This window comes from Urocitellus parryii, chromosome 2 (genome assembly GCF_045843805.1).
Source record: "Urocitellus parryii isolate mUroPar1 chromosome 2, mUroPar1.hap1, whole genome shotgun sequence".
Lineage (NCBI taxonomy): Eukaryota > Metazoa > Chordata > Mammalia > Rodentia > Sciuridae > Urocitellus > Urocitellus parryii.
The window spans coordinates 82,683,517-82,703,955 of NC_135532.1; the positions used below are offsets into that span (position 1 = coordinate 82,683,517).

The window sequence follows — 20,439 nt, forward strand, 5'->3', positions numbered from 1 at the left end:
CGGGAGGATGGCGGGTTCAAAGCCAATCTCAGCAAAAGCAAGGTGCTAAACAACTCAGTAAGACCCTATCTCTAAATAAAATGCAAAATGGAACTGGGGATATGGCTCAGTGGCTGAGTGCTCCTGAGCTCAGTCCTCAGTACAAAAAAAAAATTTAGTAGATGTAAAAATAGTATAAAAATCAGGGCAGAAATAAGGGAAGCACTAACAAATATACAGTAGACAAATGTAGAGCTGGCTCTTCGTAAAGATAATCAGCAAGTCCTTAGCTGGATTAAATAAGAAAAAAGAAGACTTAATACATTAAAATTAGAGAGGAAAAGAAAGACATTACAATGGATACTACAGAAATGCAAAGGATCATACAACAAATTCAATGACAGAAGAATTGGATAAATTTCTGGACACATACACCCTAGCAAGACTGAATCATGAAAAAACAGGAAAACTTAAATACACCACTAATGAGTAATGAGTTTGAATCAGTAATAAAAAAGTCTCCCAGATAACTTCACTGCTTAGTTCTACCAAATACTAAAGAACTAATACCAATTCTTCTTAAATTATTAAAAAAAAAAAACCTGAAGGAAGATGAAATTCTCCCAAACTCATTCTAAAAGGCCAGAATTGCTCTGATACATAAATGAGATATGAACACAACAATAGAAGAAAAGAAAGCTACAGGCCAATATCCTTGATGAACATAGATATAAAAATTGTCAACAAAATACTAACAAACTGAAGCCACCAACACACTAAATAGATTCCCAGTGATCAAGTGGGATTCATTCCAGAGCAAGAACGGTTCAGCATATACAAATCAATAAATCTGATACACAACCCATTTCAAGTAAATTTTCTCATGACAATACAATAAAAACTAGAAATCAATAGGTTTGGAAACTATACAAATGAATGGAAGTTAAACAACTTACACTCTTGAACAAACCATAATTTCACTCTTTTTTAAAGCTGAGTAATTTTCCATTGAGTATATATACTACATTTTCTTTATCCATTCATTTATTAAGGGACACCTAGGTTGGTTCTATAGTCTAGCTATTGTGAATTAAGCTGCTATAAACGTTGATGTGGCTGCGTCAATATAGTATGCTGATTTTAAGATAACCAGATTTAAAAATGGGTAAAGGTCCTAAACAGACACGTCTCAAAAGAAGACACAGAAATGGCCAACAGGTTTATGAAAAACTTCACAAAAACATTAATCATAAGGGAAATGTAAATCAAAATCACAATAAAGTATCAACTCATTCAATTAAGAACTGCTGCTATCAAAAAGACAAAGATAACAAGTTCTGGCAAGGATGTGGAGAAAACGCAACACTACACACTGTTGGTGGGAATGTAGATTAGTACAGCCATTATAAAAGACAGTATGCAGTTCCCTCAAAAAAAATTAAAACTAGAACTACCAATGATCTAGCAATACTACTCCTGGATATATCTAAAGGAAAAGAAACTGACATGTCAGAGACATCTGCACTCCCAGGTTTACTATAGCACTATTTACAATAGGCAAGAAATGGAAACAACGTTAAGTATCCATCATATTATGAATGGATAAAGTGGTATATACATACCATGAAATACTATCAAGCCATAAAAAAGGATAGAATACTGTCATTCACAACAACATGGATGAAAACAGAGATCCTTATGCTAGCTAATAAGCCAGGCACAGAAGACAGTTACCACAAGATCTCACTCATACACAGAATGTAAAAATGTTGATCTCATATAAATTGAAAGAATGCTGGTTACGGGAAATGGTGAGAGTAGAGAAGTGAGAGGGGTGGGAAGAAGTTCATCGATGGGTAATGAGTTATAGTTAGACAGGAATAAGAATTCCAACTGTGTTATTGTACAGCAGGGTGACTGCATACAACAATGATATACCGTGTATTTCACAAAGCTAGAAGAATTTTGAATGTTTTCACCATAAAGAAATGATAAATGTTTGAGAAGATGGGCATGTTTAACCTGATTTAAAATATTATACAATTTATAAATATATCAAAACATGCAAAATCTTTATGTTTTTATGTATCAGTTTTAAAAATTAATTTTAAAAAAATGTTAGAAGCTGGAGCTGTAGCTCATTTGTAGAGCACTTGCCTAGTATATGCAAGTGCTGCATTCAATCCCAGCACCACACACAAACACACACACACACACACACACACACACACACACACACAAATGTTGCCTGGGCAAATGCAAGATGGAAAGAAAGTATCCTACACAAAAGAAATACCATATACAAAAGTACAGATATGAGAAAATGTTGATTCAGTTAAGAAAATTATTGAGCACCTATCTTGAAGTAGACACTGTTCTACATGGTGGTGACAGATCTGCTTGGTATTGCTGCTCTCATATAATTAAGGGATCATTTATGTCTGTCAAGCTGTATGTGCCTGTATGACTAGAATAGAAGAGTAACTTTGATTGGAGCAAGGTCACTAAGATACTCTTCACAATTATGAAATAATTCAGAATCATGAACACTATCTGGCACATACTAACAAGTCTAGATCTCTTTTGATTAAATCAGTATCTACTGGAAAACCTGGAGCAGGGGTGTTATGGTTTAGATATGAGGTGTCCCCCTATAGCTCATGTAATACAAAAGACAAGAAGGTTTAGATGCTAAATGATTGGGTTATGAGAGCTTAATCTAATCAGTGAATTAATCCACTTGAATGGATTCACTGGGTGTTAACTGTAGGCAGACAGGGTGTGGCTGGAGGAGGTTGGTCACTGGGTCTGCTTCTGGGGTATACATTTTGTCCCTAGTGAGCTGAGCTTAGTCTCTCTGCTTCCCGATTGTCATGTCCTGAGCTGCTTTTGCCATGATGTTCTGCCTCACCTCAGGCACAGAGCAGTGGAGCTGGATGTCTATGCACTGAGATCTCTGAAATCCTAAGTGCCAAATAAACATTCCCCCCGTCCCCAAAATTGCTCTTGTCAAGTCTTTGGTCACAGAAGTGAGAAAGCTGACTAAAACAAACAACCAGCAAACTGCAGAAAAAGACAACAAACAAGAACTCATCTAGAACAATTCCCATGGATAGTGGCATCATTCTCAACAGGGTCATTCAAAAGAAGAAATGATTTCAGGTGAGGACTAAAGTTTTTGAAAATGTTTTATTTTTGAAATACTTATGAAACTCCAAGTGTAAAATGATCATTCATAATAAATGCCATTTATTAATATCTACTATGTGCTAGGAATTGAGCTAAGCAACATACATAATAGACAAATATAGATAGATAGATAGATAGATAGATAGATAGATTCTGTATACATTATTTTGTCCTCAAAAAAATCTTCTTAATAATCTGTCCTACTGTAATTTATACAAATCTGGATAAAATTCAGTTGGTAACATGTGACTGGTGCCACCATCCACTCAATCTTTATTCTCATTTCATTAACCTCACAATACAGCAGTATTCCTGTAACCCATGTAATCAAAACTGGAGGACATCAAATACATCCTTATGGAAGGATACCAGTGCATCAAAGAGGAAACAGAGGTTCAGAGAGGGTGATGATTTTGTTCAAAGTCACACAATAAATCAAGGAGTGAAGTTTGAACCCAGACTTATGTGACTATAAGGCCAGTTTTTTAATTGTTTCATTACATTACACCTGAGACTGGATTGCTATGGAGGTCATTAATACACAAATAAATATACTCAAAGAAAATAAAGAATAAAATAAAATAGCTGAAGAAGGAGCCCCTGAACTAACTCATATTTAGGGAGTTAACTAAAGAACAGGGATTCACAAATAATTCTGGGAATAGTCAAAAATATAGGAGGATAAAAGAAAGAATAGTAGCTTAAAAGCAGAGGGTATAAAGTAGTGAGCAACAGCACGAGATCTTCAGGCAGATCATATAAAAGGGAAAAAAGAATACACTAAACATAATAACACAGAAATTATTAATAGTTGACTTCAACCAGCGTTCAGAGGAATGATAGTAGAAGTAAAAGTCTGTTTACAGTGATAATGAATGATCAGAGTAATAAGACTACTCTTTTAGAAACTGGACTGTGACAGAATTCAAGAATTGAAATCAAAGTCAAGGTTTCTTTTGCTTTCCCTGAAATAGAAGATACTGAAACATGTTCAATTGCTAATGACAAAAGGACAATAGATGTAAACATTGAAAATACAAGTAGTAATTACTATTTGACTAAGAATTTAAATGTGTTATAAGTAAAAGGAGAAATTATCAAATAATAAGAGAAATTGTTTGAGTTACAGAAGTAGAAGAGAACTATCCACTGCATGGGAAGAAACCTCACATTTCAATTTCATGCAGCAGTACTTTCAAGACTGGGTGAGCAGTTTTACAGGTAAACACAAGTTGAGAGTCCACGGTGCTTTCTGTCAGCAAAACAATGGAGTAACCATTACTTGGAACACAAAATACCAAATGTTGTATGTATTTTTGGTGTTTCCTACCACATGAAGAGATCTCCACAAACGATATTTTCGGCCTCTCTCTTCTCATACTCATATACCCCACACCTCCAAAAGGTAGAATGACCCAATTGGTAAATTTAGGAAGAGAATCTGCACATTCTCAGTATGTTTCTTACAGCAAGCTCCTCCATATTTTGCAGGGGCAGGACACATGTAAAGAAGCCTGTGGTTTTTCTAATGCTGCCTATAACTACATTGTGAGTTACTGCATTTAATTCTAGGGCTCAATAGAAGAACAGGACACTGGCTGCCATAAGTACACATGATGGATGATGAAAAACAAACAAAAGAAAGCCTTGAATAAACATCTAGTTAACATTCAAAAAAAATTAACCAAAAGATAAATTAACAAGAGACAAAACACAATGTTTATGGTATGACCAGGAAATAACAGGACATGCAAAAGAGATAATGAGCAGGACATGGTGGCACACTTTGTAAACCCAGTGACTCAGGAGGCTGAGGCAGGAGGATTGCAAGTTGAGGTCAGTCTCAGCAATTTAGCAAGGCCCTGAGCAACTCAGCAAGACCTTGTCTCAAAAAAATAAATATTTTTTTTGATATAGGGGATATAGCTAACTGGTAAAGTACCTCTGGGTTAAGTCCTAAGAACAAAAAAAAAAAGAGAGAGAGAGAAAATATGTAAAGTAGGAAGACTGAACTTTGTAAAGATATCAAATTACCAAAATTAACTTATAAATTTAACTCACTCCTACAAATATAACACCAAGTGTGTTCTCCCCCAACCAATCCACTGGGACTAGAAAAGCAAACTTTGGCCACACTCTATACAACAGGATATCTGAAAAATTCCAAGCCAAAGTAGTATTACTCTGTTGGCCTTCTATTCTTTTCACCTAATTTGGCTCTGAATAACTTTCAGCTGATTTGTAAATCCATATCCACATCAGAAACTATTTGCCACCAACCAAATATTCTCTTCAAAAGAAAGTAATCCATCACACAATGAAGTACTATAGCAATAAGAGCAATTATACCACCATACAATGATTGGAAGAATCTCAGTAGCACTACAGTTAAGTTAAAGAAGCAAAACAAAAAGTACATACTGTATGATTGCTTTTAAAAGGATGATAACTAGCTAAGTTAATTTCTGCTGTGCCCCTTGAGTTGTGAACTGAAAAGGAAAGAGAGGGACTCTGGTCCTGTTTTCTGATCTAGGTGACATAGGTATGTTCAGTTTGTACAATTCCTCTAAGCCAACATTCATGATATGTGCACTTTTCTGTATGTATGTTATACTTCAGTGAAAAGTTTTATGGGGTTCAATGTACCAGCTCACATTTCTAGGAAGCTGATCACATTTAATGCAAACCCAGCATAACCACAAGAAGCCCTGGAGGAAACAAGGAGGGCAAGGTCAAAGACCTGAACTTCTGTAATGTCCTTGAACTTATTAACCTTTCTATTCCTATCCATGCCACTTAACTAATAATTACTGTCCTTATTACTACACAGGCTCTGCAAGGTGTGAGGAGAAGAGGCTCAAATGTCAAAATGAAAAGCACTAGAAAAAAATGCAAAGCCCTACACTGGTAAAGATGAGATTCTGTAAATAGCCACCATCAGACCATGACAGGAGAGACTCTTACATACATTATGTTTGGATTCTTTTAGATGCTAGAATGACTTCTGAAATATCTTAAAATATAGCAATACTGTTAGGCTGAACCATATACAATCATTGATTGACAAGTCTAAAATGAATAATTATTAATAGAAAACTTACAAAACCTATTTACATCCTTGTAAGATTCATTTTTTGGGGGGGCATGGGGGTAGCAGGGATTGAACCCAGGGGCACTTAACCACTGAGCCACATCCCCAGTCCTTTTTATTTTGAGACAGAGTCTCGATAACTTGCTCTGGCCCTCTCTAAATTGCTGAAGCTGGCTTTGAACTTGTGATCCTCCTGACTCAGCCTCCCACACCACTGGAATTACAGGCATGCACCACCATGCCCAGCAAGAGGTTTGTTTTTTTAAAAAATTCTAAACAACTACAATACCTCGGGTTTGGGCAGCTTCCTTTAAAGCAGCTAGAAGGTGAGGTTTCAAGTTATCCAAAATAAATCTTCCTTCAAGACCTGGGAAAAGGGACCTAGAAAATGAAAGGCACACGCAATTATAATCTTTTAATAATTCTAAAATTAAAAAATATTCTACCATAGAATTTCAAGCCAGTTAAACCTACTATTTTTGTCTTACATAAAATGATAAGATTAAATTTACATAAAGTATACAGATGAAATTAAGTTTGAGTACTTTTGACCAATTATTACCTAGGCTTTGGCTTAAAATATGAGGGTATTGTGTACCATATTGGGTTGTGGCCCAGTGATAGAGCGCTTGCCTAGCACGTGTGAGGCACTGGGTTCAATCCTCAGCACCACATAAAAATAAATAAATAAATAAAGTCATTGTGTACATCTACAACTAAAGAAAAATACTTAAAAAATAATTCAGACATGTTCTAAACACCATAGGATAAAATCAGTTTTCCTTTCTGAAATGTCAATACATACCCTCAGTTATAAAGAGATACATCAAAACACCTCAATAGAGACTAATCTGACTTAGTTATTACTAGCACTTTATAATCATGGTTCTCAGGGATGCTATTCAAATTTAAGGTAAATAACTACTTGGATAACTTTTTTTTGAGATGGGGTCTCACTATTGCCACATTGGCCTTGAACTCCTGAGCTCAAATAATCCTTCTGCCTCAGCCTCCCAAGTATCTGAGACTACAGATGTATGCTACCATGCCCAGCTTTTAGATAATTTTTTAAATGATAAATAACTGGCACCCTTTTGCATTTTAAAATGTGCAACATATCCTTTAGTATTTTAACAAAATATTTCTTCAAAAAACCTTCCCAACCACAAAATCTACATAGCTAACTAATATGTTTTACAATAAAAGATGCGGGGAGGGGCAGGAAGCCCCAGAGTAAACAAGCATTTGAGAGGTATGATCATCTCTACCTTGGATACTCTTCTGAGGTAATATAAATAACATCTTGATCTGACACAGATGAGGAAAAGGGGATGAAATTTCCATTTTGCAAAGGTAGCAGCTCCAGCCCAAGCAGCTCACTGTAGGCTTGGTCAGAAAGCACAAATTCCAGAAGGTGAAGCTTTTCTTCAGCACTGCCCAAATGTGCACACTTCCTCAGCACCTGCCGCACCCATGCAGGTGTCACCTTCCTCATAGGCGTGGAGCTGGAGGAGGCAACAGCATTGAGCTGAACTGCAGCAGCCAGATTTGCTGGCACCCTGGCAATCTGCTTCCCTGAGCTCTGGAGGTAGTTGAGCACAGATTCTGTGTATTCCAAACTTTCATCAAGTTCTGAAAAATAGGCTTGTTCCAACTTGATCCAATCATTACTGATTGAGTAAATCACAGCATTTTGGAATAATTCACTAAACAGAGGCCCCAATACCGGTTGCCAATGCACCTTGACTTTGCTGGCCTCAGGCCAAAGCTTGTAGATAACATCCACAGACAAAGGGAAATCAGAGCTCTTTTCCATCTCCAGACGTTTTATTGAATCTAAGATCAAGGTGGCATATGCTTTTGGGACAACATTCACAACAAGAAATTCATTCCACAGGGCTGCTGGATCTCTCCACTGGTCCAGCTCTCTCCATTTTATGCTCCTGCGGTTGTCAGTCAGGCCGAAGAACCCACTGATGTGGACTGGGAGCCCAGTTCTGCTCTCCTCACCAGGAGGTAAAGGAAGAAAACAAAATGCTTTTCCTGAGAAATCAGATATTGCTCCTTTTTCTTCGTCACCTCTGCATGACAAAGACATGGCTATTCCAATGATTGGGACAAATTTCAATTCATCAGCTAAAGAGTCAAGTTTACTACAAATCCCTCGCCCACCCACACTGTTACACACCAGCCAAGATGTCTTCTGTGCATCCTTAGTACTCTCATCTTCTAAAACTATATTTATATGGTATGTTACACAGGTGATACTATTGCTTGGAATCTTCTTACAATAGTTACTTATTGCAGTTTCCAGAATCTTTACAGAATTTGGCCGTTCATGTTTCAGGGCCTTATTTTCACTGGCAGTCACTCTAAACACCAGTTTCTCTGTCCCATCAGCCTCTCGCACATGTAAAGAGACATCCTGCACACTTTTCAGAAAGAGCAGTACTGTGTCTGCGTCTGCCCTAAAAGATTCAAACAATTCAAGAACTTTCTGCTTGTTATAGAGGTTGCTACTAAGCTGCGAAGGTTGTAAGCGAAGAGGGAAACGGAAAAAAGTTCCTGGAAAATTGCCATTTATAAATGTTTCCTTGGTGCTTCCAAAAATGCCAATAAAAGGTGCAAACTGGTCTGAAAGCTCACTAATTTCCTTGCTGTCATCTTTGAGATTCCAACACTGGCCTGATTCATGGGGGCCAAAAAGTGTTTGATGAGGATCTAACATCCCAATCTGGTCACCACTAAAGATACAAGGAACATCTGTAAATAAAAATTAAAGTCATGATCAACTCTGAAATTTAATGCACTGTGATAATAAGTGGTTATAATAAGATTAAAATTACCATCAAAATCTAGCACCTGAAAAACATGATTCAAAAACTGACTTAATTTGGCATTGAAAAAGTAATGCTTTGAACATTAAAAATGATTTATCTTTTGATTCAATCTAATCAATAACAAGTTCCAGGCCCAGAAACTGTCCATAATTATTGTGAAAACCTAGGCTGTATATTCAAAGTCATTAAACATAGGATATAAAGAACATTTGATATTTATACTCAGCCCCCACAGCCACACTGAACCCAATTAACAAAGTTACAACCTATGCTCAAAATTTAAAATTCAACTCTATACTATGAAAAGAAGATGGGAGGAGAACTATAATGCAGGTGGTTCTGCCCACCATGTCACTAACAAGCACAGGCCCTCTAGTGAATAAGAAGTGAGCTCCCTCAGGTGAAAGTGCTTCTCACATTGGAAGAGTCTCACCACACTGAGCCTGTATAGTACTTAGAAACACATATTTTTTCTATAACATGGCCCTGAAGTGAAAATTGCTTCAACTGATTCTTAATCAAAGACTGAGTGATATTTCAACACTGGTAGAAAAAAACTAGATGTGTCAGACCTACTGTATTAAAAGAAATTCTATCCATGATGCCCTTTGGTGAAATTCCCAAGGTAATTCTGATATATGTGGTCTCACATGCAGATGTTAGCACCTAAGCTTCATCCAAGAAGTAACGCCATGATGTCAACCCTTAATATCTACGTGTGGTTAACTGTCACAATCACAAACTCATAAGCTCTTGGATAGCAAATGGATGGATTTAACCACGTGGCAACATTACGGTCCAGGACACACTTGTCTGTATACCCATTACACAATGCCAAATACCCATGACTGAAATCAGGTTAAGGAGATTTCTGACACTATAAAAGCATTACCTACAGCCTCTCAAATCCTCAGGTTAGAGAATTCTCTCCAGTTAATGTCCCACATAAATGTGCTCATTGTCAACTTAACAAAACCACATTGAGATACAAATGCTGATTTATCAGCCTGGTTCTAACTTCATGGTTCATTCCTGCAGAATAGTCTCCACACTTGTGTGATTCGTATACATACTACATAACACTTCAAAACCACCATATGTTGCAGTCCTGAGGGCTAACTTGTGAATAAGTGAACACATGAATATTATTATTCATATGTAATATACTCCAATATATAATTTAATGTAATTTTCATATACGAGACATTCAATGTTATTTAATAGATCAATATTAATGTAAGTGCAACAGTTTAGTAAAATTCAGGTATAGTTAGGAAGATCCCACTTTCCATTTGCCCAGGACAATTCTAATTTAGGCTAATTGTCTGAAAATAATAACACCCTCCTTTACTCCTGAACATGTTCCAATTTCAATGATAAAATACTGGGTCATCCTACCTATAGTCACAGCCCTACCTACTCAGTCTCTCCTTCTCCTAAAATCAATTTCAAACAAAACTATAGTAAGAACCAATTCAACAAAGAATTTTTATTGCACAACTATAGTAAGCACTAAAAGCTGTGATTTTGGAAGATCAGACATTACTCTTAGAAATGTCTACACTAAGAGTTTCAAGCATTTCCAATTTTATCTATGTTCTAGAAACCTCAGGTTCTTTCCAGATTCAAAACATGATTTCAAAGTGATCTCTAAAATACTGGTAAATCTAAGAAGAATAGCATGTTTACTCAAGAGAAAAAAATAGAGAGAGATATCAGAACCAATTTAAAGACCTTCGTTTTTTTTCAGTTATTCAGTACCAATGAGATACTACACTTTCTCTTTAACCTTCTGATATGTGCAAACATGTACAAGGAAATCTATATGAATCAGTTTAACTCTTAGAGATTTCTAGCATAACAAATTTTCATAATGACAATTTTCATACTTCAAAAGCTACAATTTAAATCACACACAATATAACAATATATTACACTGATTCCATAGAATCATAATAACTTTAACTCTTAACATGACATAATGAAGCACAATTTGGGTACAATTAACTATGATGATTTTAGAAACTTTGGAACACTGATATTCATTAACATACTTCTTGCTACTGACAGAAGAATGTGGGAAAGATGTCTTTAAAAGAGTATCATTTCTAAAATTAACCAAATAAATTATACAATTTAGTCTAAAATATCTTCCATTATCAAGACTTAAAAGTCAAATACTACACCTGTTATGTGGTAGACCGAATTAAACCCAATTCCAAATCTTCCAACCTTCAATGGATCATCCTTTTTCCTGCTTCTTGCTATTTCTTGAATGCCATGCCAGTCCTCTGGAGTGAAAACCGCATTGTTGTACACATAGAGAGCTGACCCTAGGTGTTAAAATGCAAGGCAGATATTCAGAAAGTAGTACACTTTTTTTTTTTTTTTTTGGAAGGGAAAATGGAGAGAAGTGAATGCAGTGACAGAATTCAGAATTCATTATAATTTCAATTATTTTCACAGTAAAAAGAATGTAATGGTAAAAATTAGCAGCTGAATAAATCAAGAATTTATTGCTGACCAAAAAAACCTTATTAATGTATTATTCAATAAAATGAAAAATAATTCTTCACTATTAATAATCATGTTATAAATTCTGGAGTTTTGGGGCTGGAGATGTGGCTCAGCGGTAGCGCGCTCGCCTGGCATGCGTGCGACCCGGGTTCGATCCTCAGCACCACATACCAACAAGGATGTTGTGTCCGCCGAGAACTAAAAAATAAATGTTAAAAATTCTCTCTCTCTCTCTCTCTCTCTCTCTCTCCTCTCTCACTCTCTCTTTAAAAAAAAAAAAATTCTGGAGTTTTGCCTTTTTTTAGTTTTGCTTTTTGTTTTCTACATAAGGTATTACTTATAAAATTTAAAAAGTCATTAATGTGACAAATGTTTAAATATGTGATCCAGAATTATATCCAAAGTAGCTTCTCTTTTGTTTATTTATTATAATTTTTAAATAAATGACAGTGGAATGCATTCTAATTCTTGTTACATGTATACAACACAATTTTTCATATCTGATTATATATAAAGTATGTTGACACCAATTTGTATCTTCATACATGTACCCAAAGTAGCTTCTTTAAAAAGTTATTTTTATAATTCTGCACCAATATTTTTGGGACTCTATTTTGAGAAGCTCTAACATTCTTTTAAATATTCAACTGTATTAACTCATACTTTAAACATGCTTTCTCTTAAAAATAGTTATTTAATAACACATACACAATAATGTGTGCCAGGTGTGATGGCAAATGCCTGTAATCCCAGTAGCTCAGGAGGTGAGGCAGGAGGCAAGTTCGAAGCCAGATTTAGTAATTTAGCAAGGCTAAGCAATTTAACCAGACCCTGTCTCTAAATAAAATAAAACAAAAAACAAAAAAAGGGCTGGGGATGTGGCTCAGTGGTACAAAAAAAAAAAAAAAAAAAAAGCTATGCTATGTGTATTTATACACTATGAAAATGAACTTAGGCAATTCTCAGCACCCTCAAATGGTTCTCCTCATGCTCCTTTAAATTTAAGCCCAGATATGAAGATGACAGCCTGTTTTGTTTTACAAAAAAAATGGTCACTTCTAATTTCAAAATAATCAGGATAATAATAAATTAAAACTGCAAAGGTTGTTTTGGAAAGGACAAGTGAGAGGATTCTGGACTTAAATAAGTCTGGATGTCACCAGCCTGACCATTATCAACCAGAGTCAGAAGGCTCAGTTTCCTCATCTGGGCAACAAGGACAAGAATAGTAGCTACCCACAAAGAAGCATTGAAGATCTGATGATACAAATAAGAGATTGAGCACAGCACCCAGGAGAGAGAACATACCTAAAAGTGTCAGTGTTAAAGTAATCAGTATCAGCATATGATACCATTAGTCTTTAATATAATGCTAGCAGTCTTTACATAGTATGATAAAATATATAATTTTACACAATATCATAGGAATAGTAACAAACACATATTGTTATTGTACAACAGTTAACCCGAGTTGATTTAAAATGGAATCTAACAAAGCAGTGCCTGGTTCTGCCTGCTCCATGTCCATTAAAAATAGCTATGAAGACACAGAATAAAGGACCACAAAAACTCAACACTGAACACCAGGCCCGAGTGATCTTCTTACCCAAAACTACAAAGAACTCATGTAACTGTAAGGCCTGTGGAAGGTAATTAAGAAATTTAGCAGGGGACACACCCTGAATAAAACATTACCAGGAATGCAGCAGACCACCAGCCCAAAGGAAGACCCACCATCCCTCCCACTAACAGGAAAGCCGGCAGCCAACTCTTTACTGCTTGACTGCCTATTTAAAACATTCATTAAATTACAAAGCAACAGGACCTTTTTTTGGAAAATTCAAATAAAATGCTTGTTGAAAAATAATTTCCCCCTCACATCTCTTTTCGGAGGCTTTTGTACGTATTCAAATTGCTATTATAGGTCCTAAAAGAAGGAACACAGTGAAAACCACCCCATAAGCAGAGCTTTCCTAGGCCTTGGGAACCGGAGCTTCCTTACACCCTGTCTGTTCACAGAACCAAAGACAAACATGACCCTACAGCAGCACAGGGAACTGGTCAAAGTGGGCCAGATACATCCCTTCTCAAGTCTATGCATCCAGCAAGAAAAGCCTTGTCAATTCTCAGTGTCTTTAATTCAAGGGTTAATTCTGATCATACTCATCCTGGAATTAGGAGAGACCACATATTTTTCCCTTGCTCCAATCAACTTGGGAGTCTCACTGGATCTCTCTCTGTTTCTAACACTGAGATCAATTTAACCTCCACCACCTATTAAATCAGCACCTGATTAAAAGGGGGGTGCTCTTAGTTCCAAAAATGAGATATTTATGAGAAAAGCATCCCGAAAGAAGAAAATGTGCATTTCAGTAGAAAAAAATTAGCAGAGGCCTGCAACCTACCTTCTTTACCTAGGGAATACTCAAGAAAGAGATGGCCTAGCTAAGTCTCCTTGTAAACATGCTGATGACAGATCTCTGGGGAAACTCGCAGTATTTACTAGGAGGAGAGTCCTTAGCTATTGGATAGCTTCAAAAAGGCAGCTTATTGTAAAAACATCTGGAATTTATACATTTATGAAGGATAATCCACTTGAAAATGTCATAGTTTTGTGATTATCAGAGAAAAATATGAGTGTGTTTTATGACTGGAATAGCTCCTATGTTAAGTTATGATCCATCCACATGTACAACTCAGGGACCATTTCTGTTAAACCAAGGCCAGTGTGTGTCCTAACAGCATCAAAGAACCTGAAGATAGGTAAGAGGAGTCCCAGACTTTTCCGTGTTCCCTTCACCTGTATGTCTTAACTCTTATCTTTGAAAGACTCATTAAGTGCAATGTTGGGTAAGATCTCTTACTCTGGTGCATCTGATTTACCATCTTAGCCTTCTATTAACTCATTATATAAAAAGAAATAAAAACAAGCTATACAGAAGAGTTCTCATATAAATTCTAAATATCACTACATGGAGGAAAAAAAAAACAGAAATAAATTGTGATCCAAGAAGATTGCTCATGTCTAAAGGCAAGAGAAAGTCATTCCCAAATATGCAAGAGCACAGAGAATCTTCAATAAATCTTTTTAAAATACAGATAAAGATCACTGTCACCTATTTTTATATGTCACCTTTTTCTGGGGAGGAGCATGCCAGGGATTGAACTCAACGGCATTCCACCACTGAGCCACATCCCCAGGTCTAATCTGTATTTTATTTACAGACAGGCTCTCACTGAGTTGCTTAGCACCTCACTTTGGCTGAGGCTGGCTTTGTACTCATGATCCTCCTGCCTCAGCCTCCCAAGCTGTTGGGATTATAGGCATGCACCACCCCGCCTGGCTCGACTTTTGTTTTAAAAATGATTAAATGGATAATGCTTTTAAAGAGGCTATCCATAAATATGCACCAACTCAACTAAATAATCTTATTTAAAATATTTTTTAATGAGGTAAAAAGACTGGAAGCAAAATATCCCAGACATCTGGCAGAATTTTGAAGCAAAATCTTTCTAACATCTCATTACAATCTTACCTTTATGGTTCTACAGTACATACACAACATCAGAATAATACCAGACACAAACATTATCATGTCTATGATCTTATTTAATCATCAAACTAACTAGGAGACAGATTTTGCCCTTGTTACCAATTGTAGGTGAGCAGGAATAAATGTAAGGATCAGAGGTGCCACTTGGTGCACCTGTGCCTGAAGAGCTGACAGTATGGTAGCCCCATGTAGGTCTAGGACATAGCCTGAGGTCCCTAGAATCCAAGTTGGACGTCTTGCCACATGATTACCTTCAGTCACAGACTTAAGAGTCGAGAAATCTTACACATTAAACCTCGCTTGAAACAATATGACCTCTGATGTGACTGACCATAAATCAGCACAGTGGCAGGAACTCAGATCCAAAATGCAAGCCTTCTGATGTTACCAGGACTCATACGTCTCTTTTTAAAGAATAAAGAAAGTGCAACTTCCAAATCACAAAGCATCTAAGTTATGACTATGCCAAATACTTAGTTACCAATGGTGATCACCCTCCTAAATCACAAAGCATCTTTTTAAACTGTATGACTCATCTCTCTGAAAATCTGTGAGCAAAGGGAACCGAACCTTCTTTTTCATTTATAGTCATTTACAATCACCCTATCAACTTCAGAGCTGCACTAAAAGTTATGAACACTCTTTTTAATACATTGCTTCAGAGTATAAGTATGCTCAGAGTAATCTACTGGCTATGGCTCTTTTGTTATCTTTTCTTTCATTTTCCTGTTTCCTCCTCCCCTTCAATCTTTCCTCTCACTCCTAGTGTAAAGTACCCCTGAAGTAGAAAACAAAACACACACAAAGCACAACCTTCTTTCCAAAATTCAAAAAATGTTATGTATATGGAAAGGGTATCCCATCATCTTAGTAAAAATATAAATCCAAAGTGATTGAATAGAATAAAACACTTATGTAATTATATTGCTTTTTCTTTGTTCTCTAAAATTACCAAGTGGCAGAGACATTTTCCAACCAAAAGCAGAGAAAAGTGCCTGAATAAGTGTAATTAAACATTCCAAGACATGAAATGCAAATGATAATTAGACTGTTCATTAAACAAAGAATCATACATCATTAAAAATCACTTGTTGCATAAAATAAAGTTTGCTCCTATTTATTGATTCTTACCCTGATATTGTGCCATATCTTTTGACCAAAGAGTTTCCGTTCCATATTGAGTTTCATCATATAAAAATTTAACTTCTGTGGCCCCAGCATCTTCTGCATTCTGAATTAATTCCTAAACATGAAATACATTAAATAATATAGTTCATTATAATACATTATAATATAGTTCATGTTACAAAATAATTTAATGTATAGAAATACATTAAATAATATACAATTCAATAATATAGTTATTTATTGCCCGACTTTGTATTTACCTACAACAATTTTTAAAAGTACATATATATAAGGAAATCAACTACTTATTATCTTTAAGCTCTAGTGAGGTTACCAAAAATAGTAATTGCTACATACATATGAAGGTGTGGCTGAAAAGTCCTTCTCCAATTATATACATTTTTCAAGTCACCATTACTAAGTTTAACCTCTAAATACAAATCCTGGAACTATTTTCAACTGTTTCTTCAATCTACCTAAAACTTTTTATCTTCCTTAAAAAGAAATTATTTCCAAAAGCTGCACATCTTGTTCTCTGTAAGAGTATCTCATGCTTATTGAGCAATTTCCAAAAACAGACCTTTGGTTATTGTTTGCTTACCACACTTACCTTCTCATAAAAAAAAAAAAAGAACCAAGTAGTATCAATCTATATGTACCCTTTCATATGCTACATTCTTGAGAGCCTGACACATGAACATGGCATTCTCCTAAGTACAAAGTGTGATGACTGGGACTGTTTCAGTCCTTTCACAAAGGAGATAATAATATTGTTCCCTTGGTGGATGGTGGGTGAGTGAATGGGTGACAAGACCCCTGTAATGTAGAAATGAAAGGAAAATTTAAGATTTATACCCATCACTGGCCTCAATAAAACTTCCAACCCCAACCACCCCAACCACTTCTGGACATCTACCAAAACTTGCTGAGCCCTGGTAAGTTGAAAAGAAACTTCATTGTAAGATTTAACTCCTAAAGTCAGGCTATAATCATCAAAACATTGATCTGAACTCCATAGACATTATCCCTAGTTTATTTTCTTCAGATCTTGTCTAAAGTAAGGAAAGATCAATAGATGATAATTTTCCAAATGAGCTATGACTTAAGACCAAACCAATCAAGGGCTTCTGTTTAAATAGGCAGGTCATTACAAACACAATAAATCACTCTGTATTATTATACTCAGGAACCTGACTTTGAGGAGAAATACTATACTTCACTGCATGATTGTCACCACCACATTGACATTAATTCAGGAGTACATCCTAATCTTGCCTCTCAGACAGGATTTTTAAGTAACACCAGCACAATTTAAACAAACAAAAAACTTCACATAATGGTTGCACCCCACTTTTTTACCAAAAAATTGGCATAAAATCTGCAACAATTATACAATGAAATATAGTACCTTTTTACCTCCCCAAAACCTTAGGTTCACTAAATCAGAGGTAGGGATGAATAAGAATTTAAGAGAGCTGACACTGATACCATAGCAGTGTGGAGAGGAAAGCCTTAATTAGAGTAGACAGGAGACACTTCCATGTGAAATACAACAACTGAAAGGATACTGAAGGAATAGTGCTGAACTGAGAAGCTGTTCAACCCCAAACTTGAGTATTTGAACCACACCCTTCTACTACATCCTTGTCAGCTATTAATTCCTCCTATTTACAAACTGCCCATTTCTCATAGGATTTTTATTTTTTAAGCCCATTTTAATTCTGTTCAACCTAACAAAATCTCTAAAACTTAGCAACCTTATTTATATTATGATACAACATACAGAATGAAAAATAAGGATGAAATAATTACCAAAACAATAGGAAGCTTACAAAATGATAGCATTTTAGAGGTTGGATCTTGTCTTCATTCAGATATCTGTGATTTGTATATATTTTAGGAAGCAGAAATGGAAAAAAAATGAAGATAAAATATTAAGTCCCCGGCTCCAAAGAGGATGGGAAACTTTCTCCTCAGTTATTTCCTCAGGGAATCACTTATAAATTGATTCTGAGAAGCAGAAGCAATAAATTTTGTATTTGCTCTTGGGCAGGTCACTAAAATATCCGGACCCTTTTTAAAAAAAAAAAATCACAAAAGGTATTAGCTGAGGTACAGGCAGTTTTTTTAAGGTTCCTATTAAATCTAGCACTAAAATATCCAAGAAACAAAATTCTATTGAACTGGCTACAAAATAAATATACACAACAAGCAAAGGAGAAGAATCAATCACCAGCTGTTTGCAATACACCTTGCTCAGACCACTGCCTCATTTCCTAGCAATGATCCGAATCACTCACTAATGAATTGATGAGACCCTACTTCCTGTCACAACTGCATCTTCATTCTGAATTCACTCTGTTCACTTCTCTCTACCCCCATAATAATCCCATATCCATACTCTTCCCAGGTCCATTTTCCTAATTAATCAATATAATAAGTTTGCGAATTAACCTTCTATAAACCACTGGTGCCCATTCTGAAATTCCTTCAGTATTTCATCTCATGACCATCATTAAAGAATGACACTACGCTCACTGAGTGCCTAACTGAACATTACTATGTGAGCTCAACTGACCCAGTCCTAACCATCTCTAAAGAAATGAGGGCTAAGATACCAAAGATAACAAATACTAAACAAATTAGTAAGGAAAAAGACATAATAATTGATCTGTTTTATAATTCATTAAGGAGGTTTGTTATTAAACACAAAATCTACTTTTTGCAATATCTTCCTTTATTGCTTTCTTTTATGGTTGTTCAGTTGGGAGGGGGTTGTTATTATTGCTATTGTTATTTTAATTATTTTAGTTGTAGATGTACATAATACATTTATTCTATTTATTTATTTTTATGTGGTGCTGAGGATTGAACCCAGTGCCTCACACATGCTAGGCAAGCACTGTACCACTGAGCCACACCCCTTTGTTTTTAATGAGTACATTAAAAAAGAATATCAGCCAGTAGAAATAAATAAATAATTATCCTATTAAATAAACCTGCCCAAAAAGTAAACTTCTAAATCCAAAAGCCAAATGTAAATATATTGCTGGTCCCTGACATGAAGTTTATATTAGTTTGGTTGGCTGGTAATTTGATTGCTGTGTGATGCTCCTGCACCATGTTCTACACAATTTCCTAGAGCAACACTTTGTGCCTAATGACAGTCACAGCAGCTCAGTAAGCTCCTCTGCCCTGGTAAACTCACATACTCACACCGACTGCATTCTCAAACTTATCCCATCCACCTATACACTGCAGTCACAGAAATAAATAAATATAGCCATTTAAATCTAGACAAAACTTCAAAACTTTAAACACTAAAAGATTTCTAAGAAATTTTGCGGTGTCTCATTTTTATCAAAGGAAATTAAACATGAGCACAACACATACCCTACCTTAAGAATCTGTCCTCCTTCTGGATATCTTCTTAAAATGTCCTTGAGAAAATCAACAAGTGGTGGAGTTGTTTGACCAAATCGACCTAAAATACAGAATACCTTTAAAATGATTTAGATAAATATCTTCGATTTATCAGCCATATGATTTGGTTCCATGACATAGATAACTATAGATAGTATAGTTTATTTCATATATCTCAAGCAGGACCCTGGTTCAAAAATCTACCTAAGCAATTCATTATGAAGTAAAGCAAACTCAATTTTATCAAATCTCAAGACTTTTAATTGAGCTACAAATTAGGTTACAAAAATATTTTAAATATACTATCAAAAAAGATTACTTATTCAAAAATAAAGAGCACAATAGGTGTGGAAATGTTGCTATTTTCCAAAGAAAACTAAATAAATGGTGCTATTTGTCATTACTTTGCCAATATATTATTGGCTAGAGACAGTGGTGCCTTGTGTCACATTCTTAATACTCTCAAACTCAACCAATGCTCTGATAATTCTGAAATTCAGCAGTCCTTATCTCCATGGTTGTCTAGTTTAACTACTCTGTAGTCTTGCCTATGCTAGATATTCTTACATCAATTAACAAGGATACCTTTAATAGCTAACAGGAAGTTATTTACAAGAATGTGTAAGAAGGAAGTAATTCCTCAGAGGCACACAATTTTAAAAATATGTATATAGCTGGGTGCCATAGCACATGCCTGTAATTCCAGTGGCTCAGGAGG

General features: G+C 35.7%; 1 protein-coding gene across 5 annotated transcripts in view; it reads right to left on the reverse strand.

The window, feature by feature from the left end:
• Positions 1-20,439, reverse strand: part of Sacs (sacsin molecular chaperone) — a 77,568-nt gene that overhangs the window by 19,811 nt on the left and 37,318 nt on the right. For all 5 annotated transcript variants that reach the window (XM_026394967.2, XM_026394966.2, XM_026394965.2 and 2 more), the window contains exons 4-8: positions 19,697-19,782; positions 16,302-16,413; positions 11,286-11,432; positions 7,528-9,022; positions 6,549-6,640 (exon numbers count right to left, since the gene is read on the reverse strand). In XM_026394967.2, coding sequence (XP_026250752.2) covers positions 6,549-6,640; positions 7,528-9,022; positions 11,286-11,432; positions 16,302-16,413; positions 19,697-19,782 — 1,932 coding nt within the window. The remainder of the gene's footprint in view (positions 1-6,548; positions 6,641-7,527; positions 9,023-11,285; positions 11,433-16,301; positions 16,414-19,696; positions 19,783-20,439) is intronic.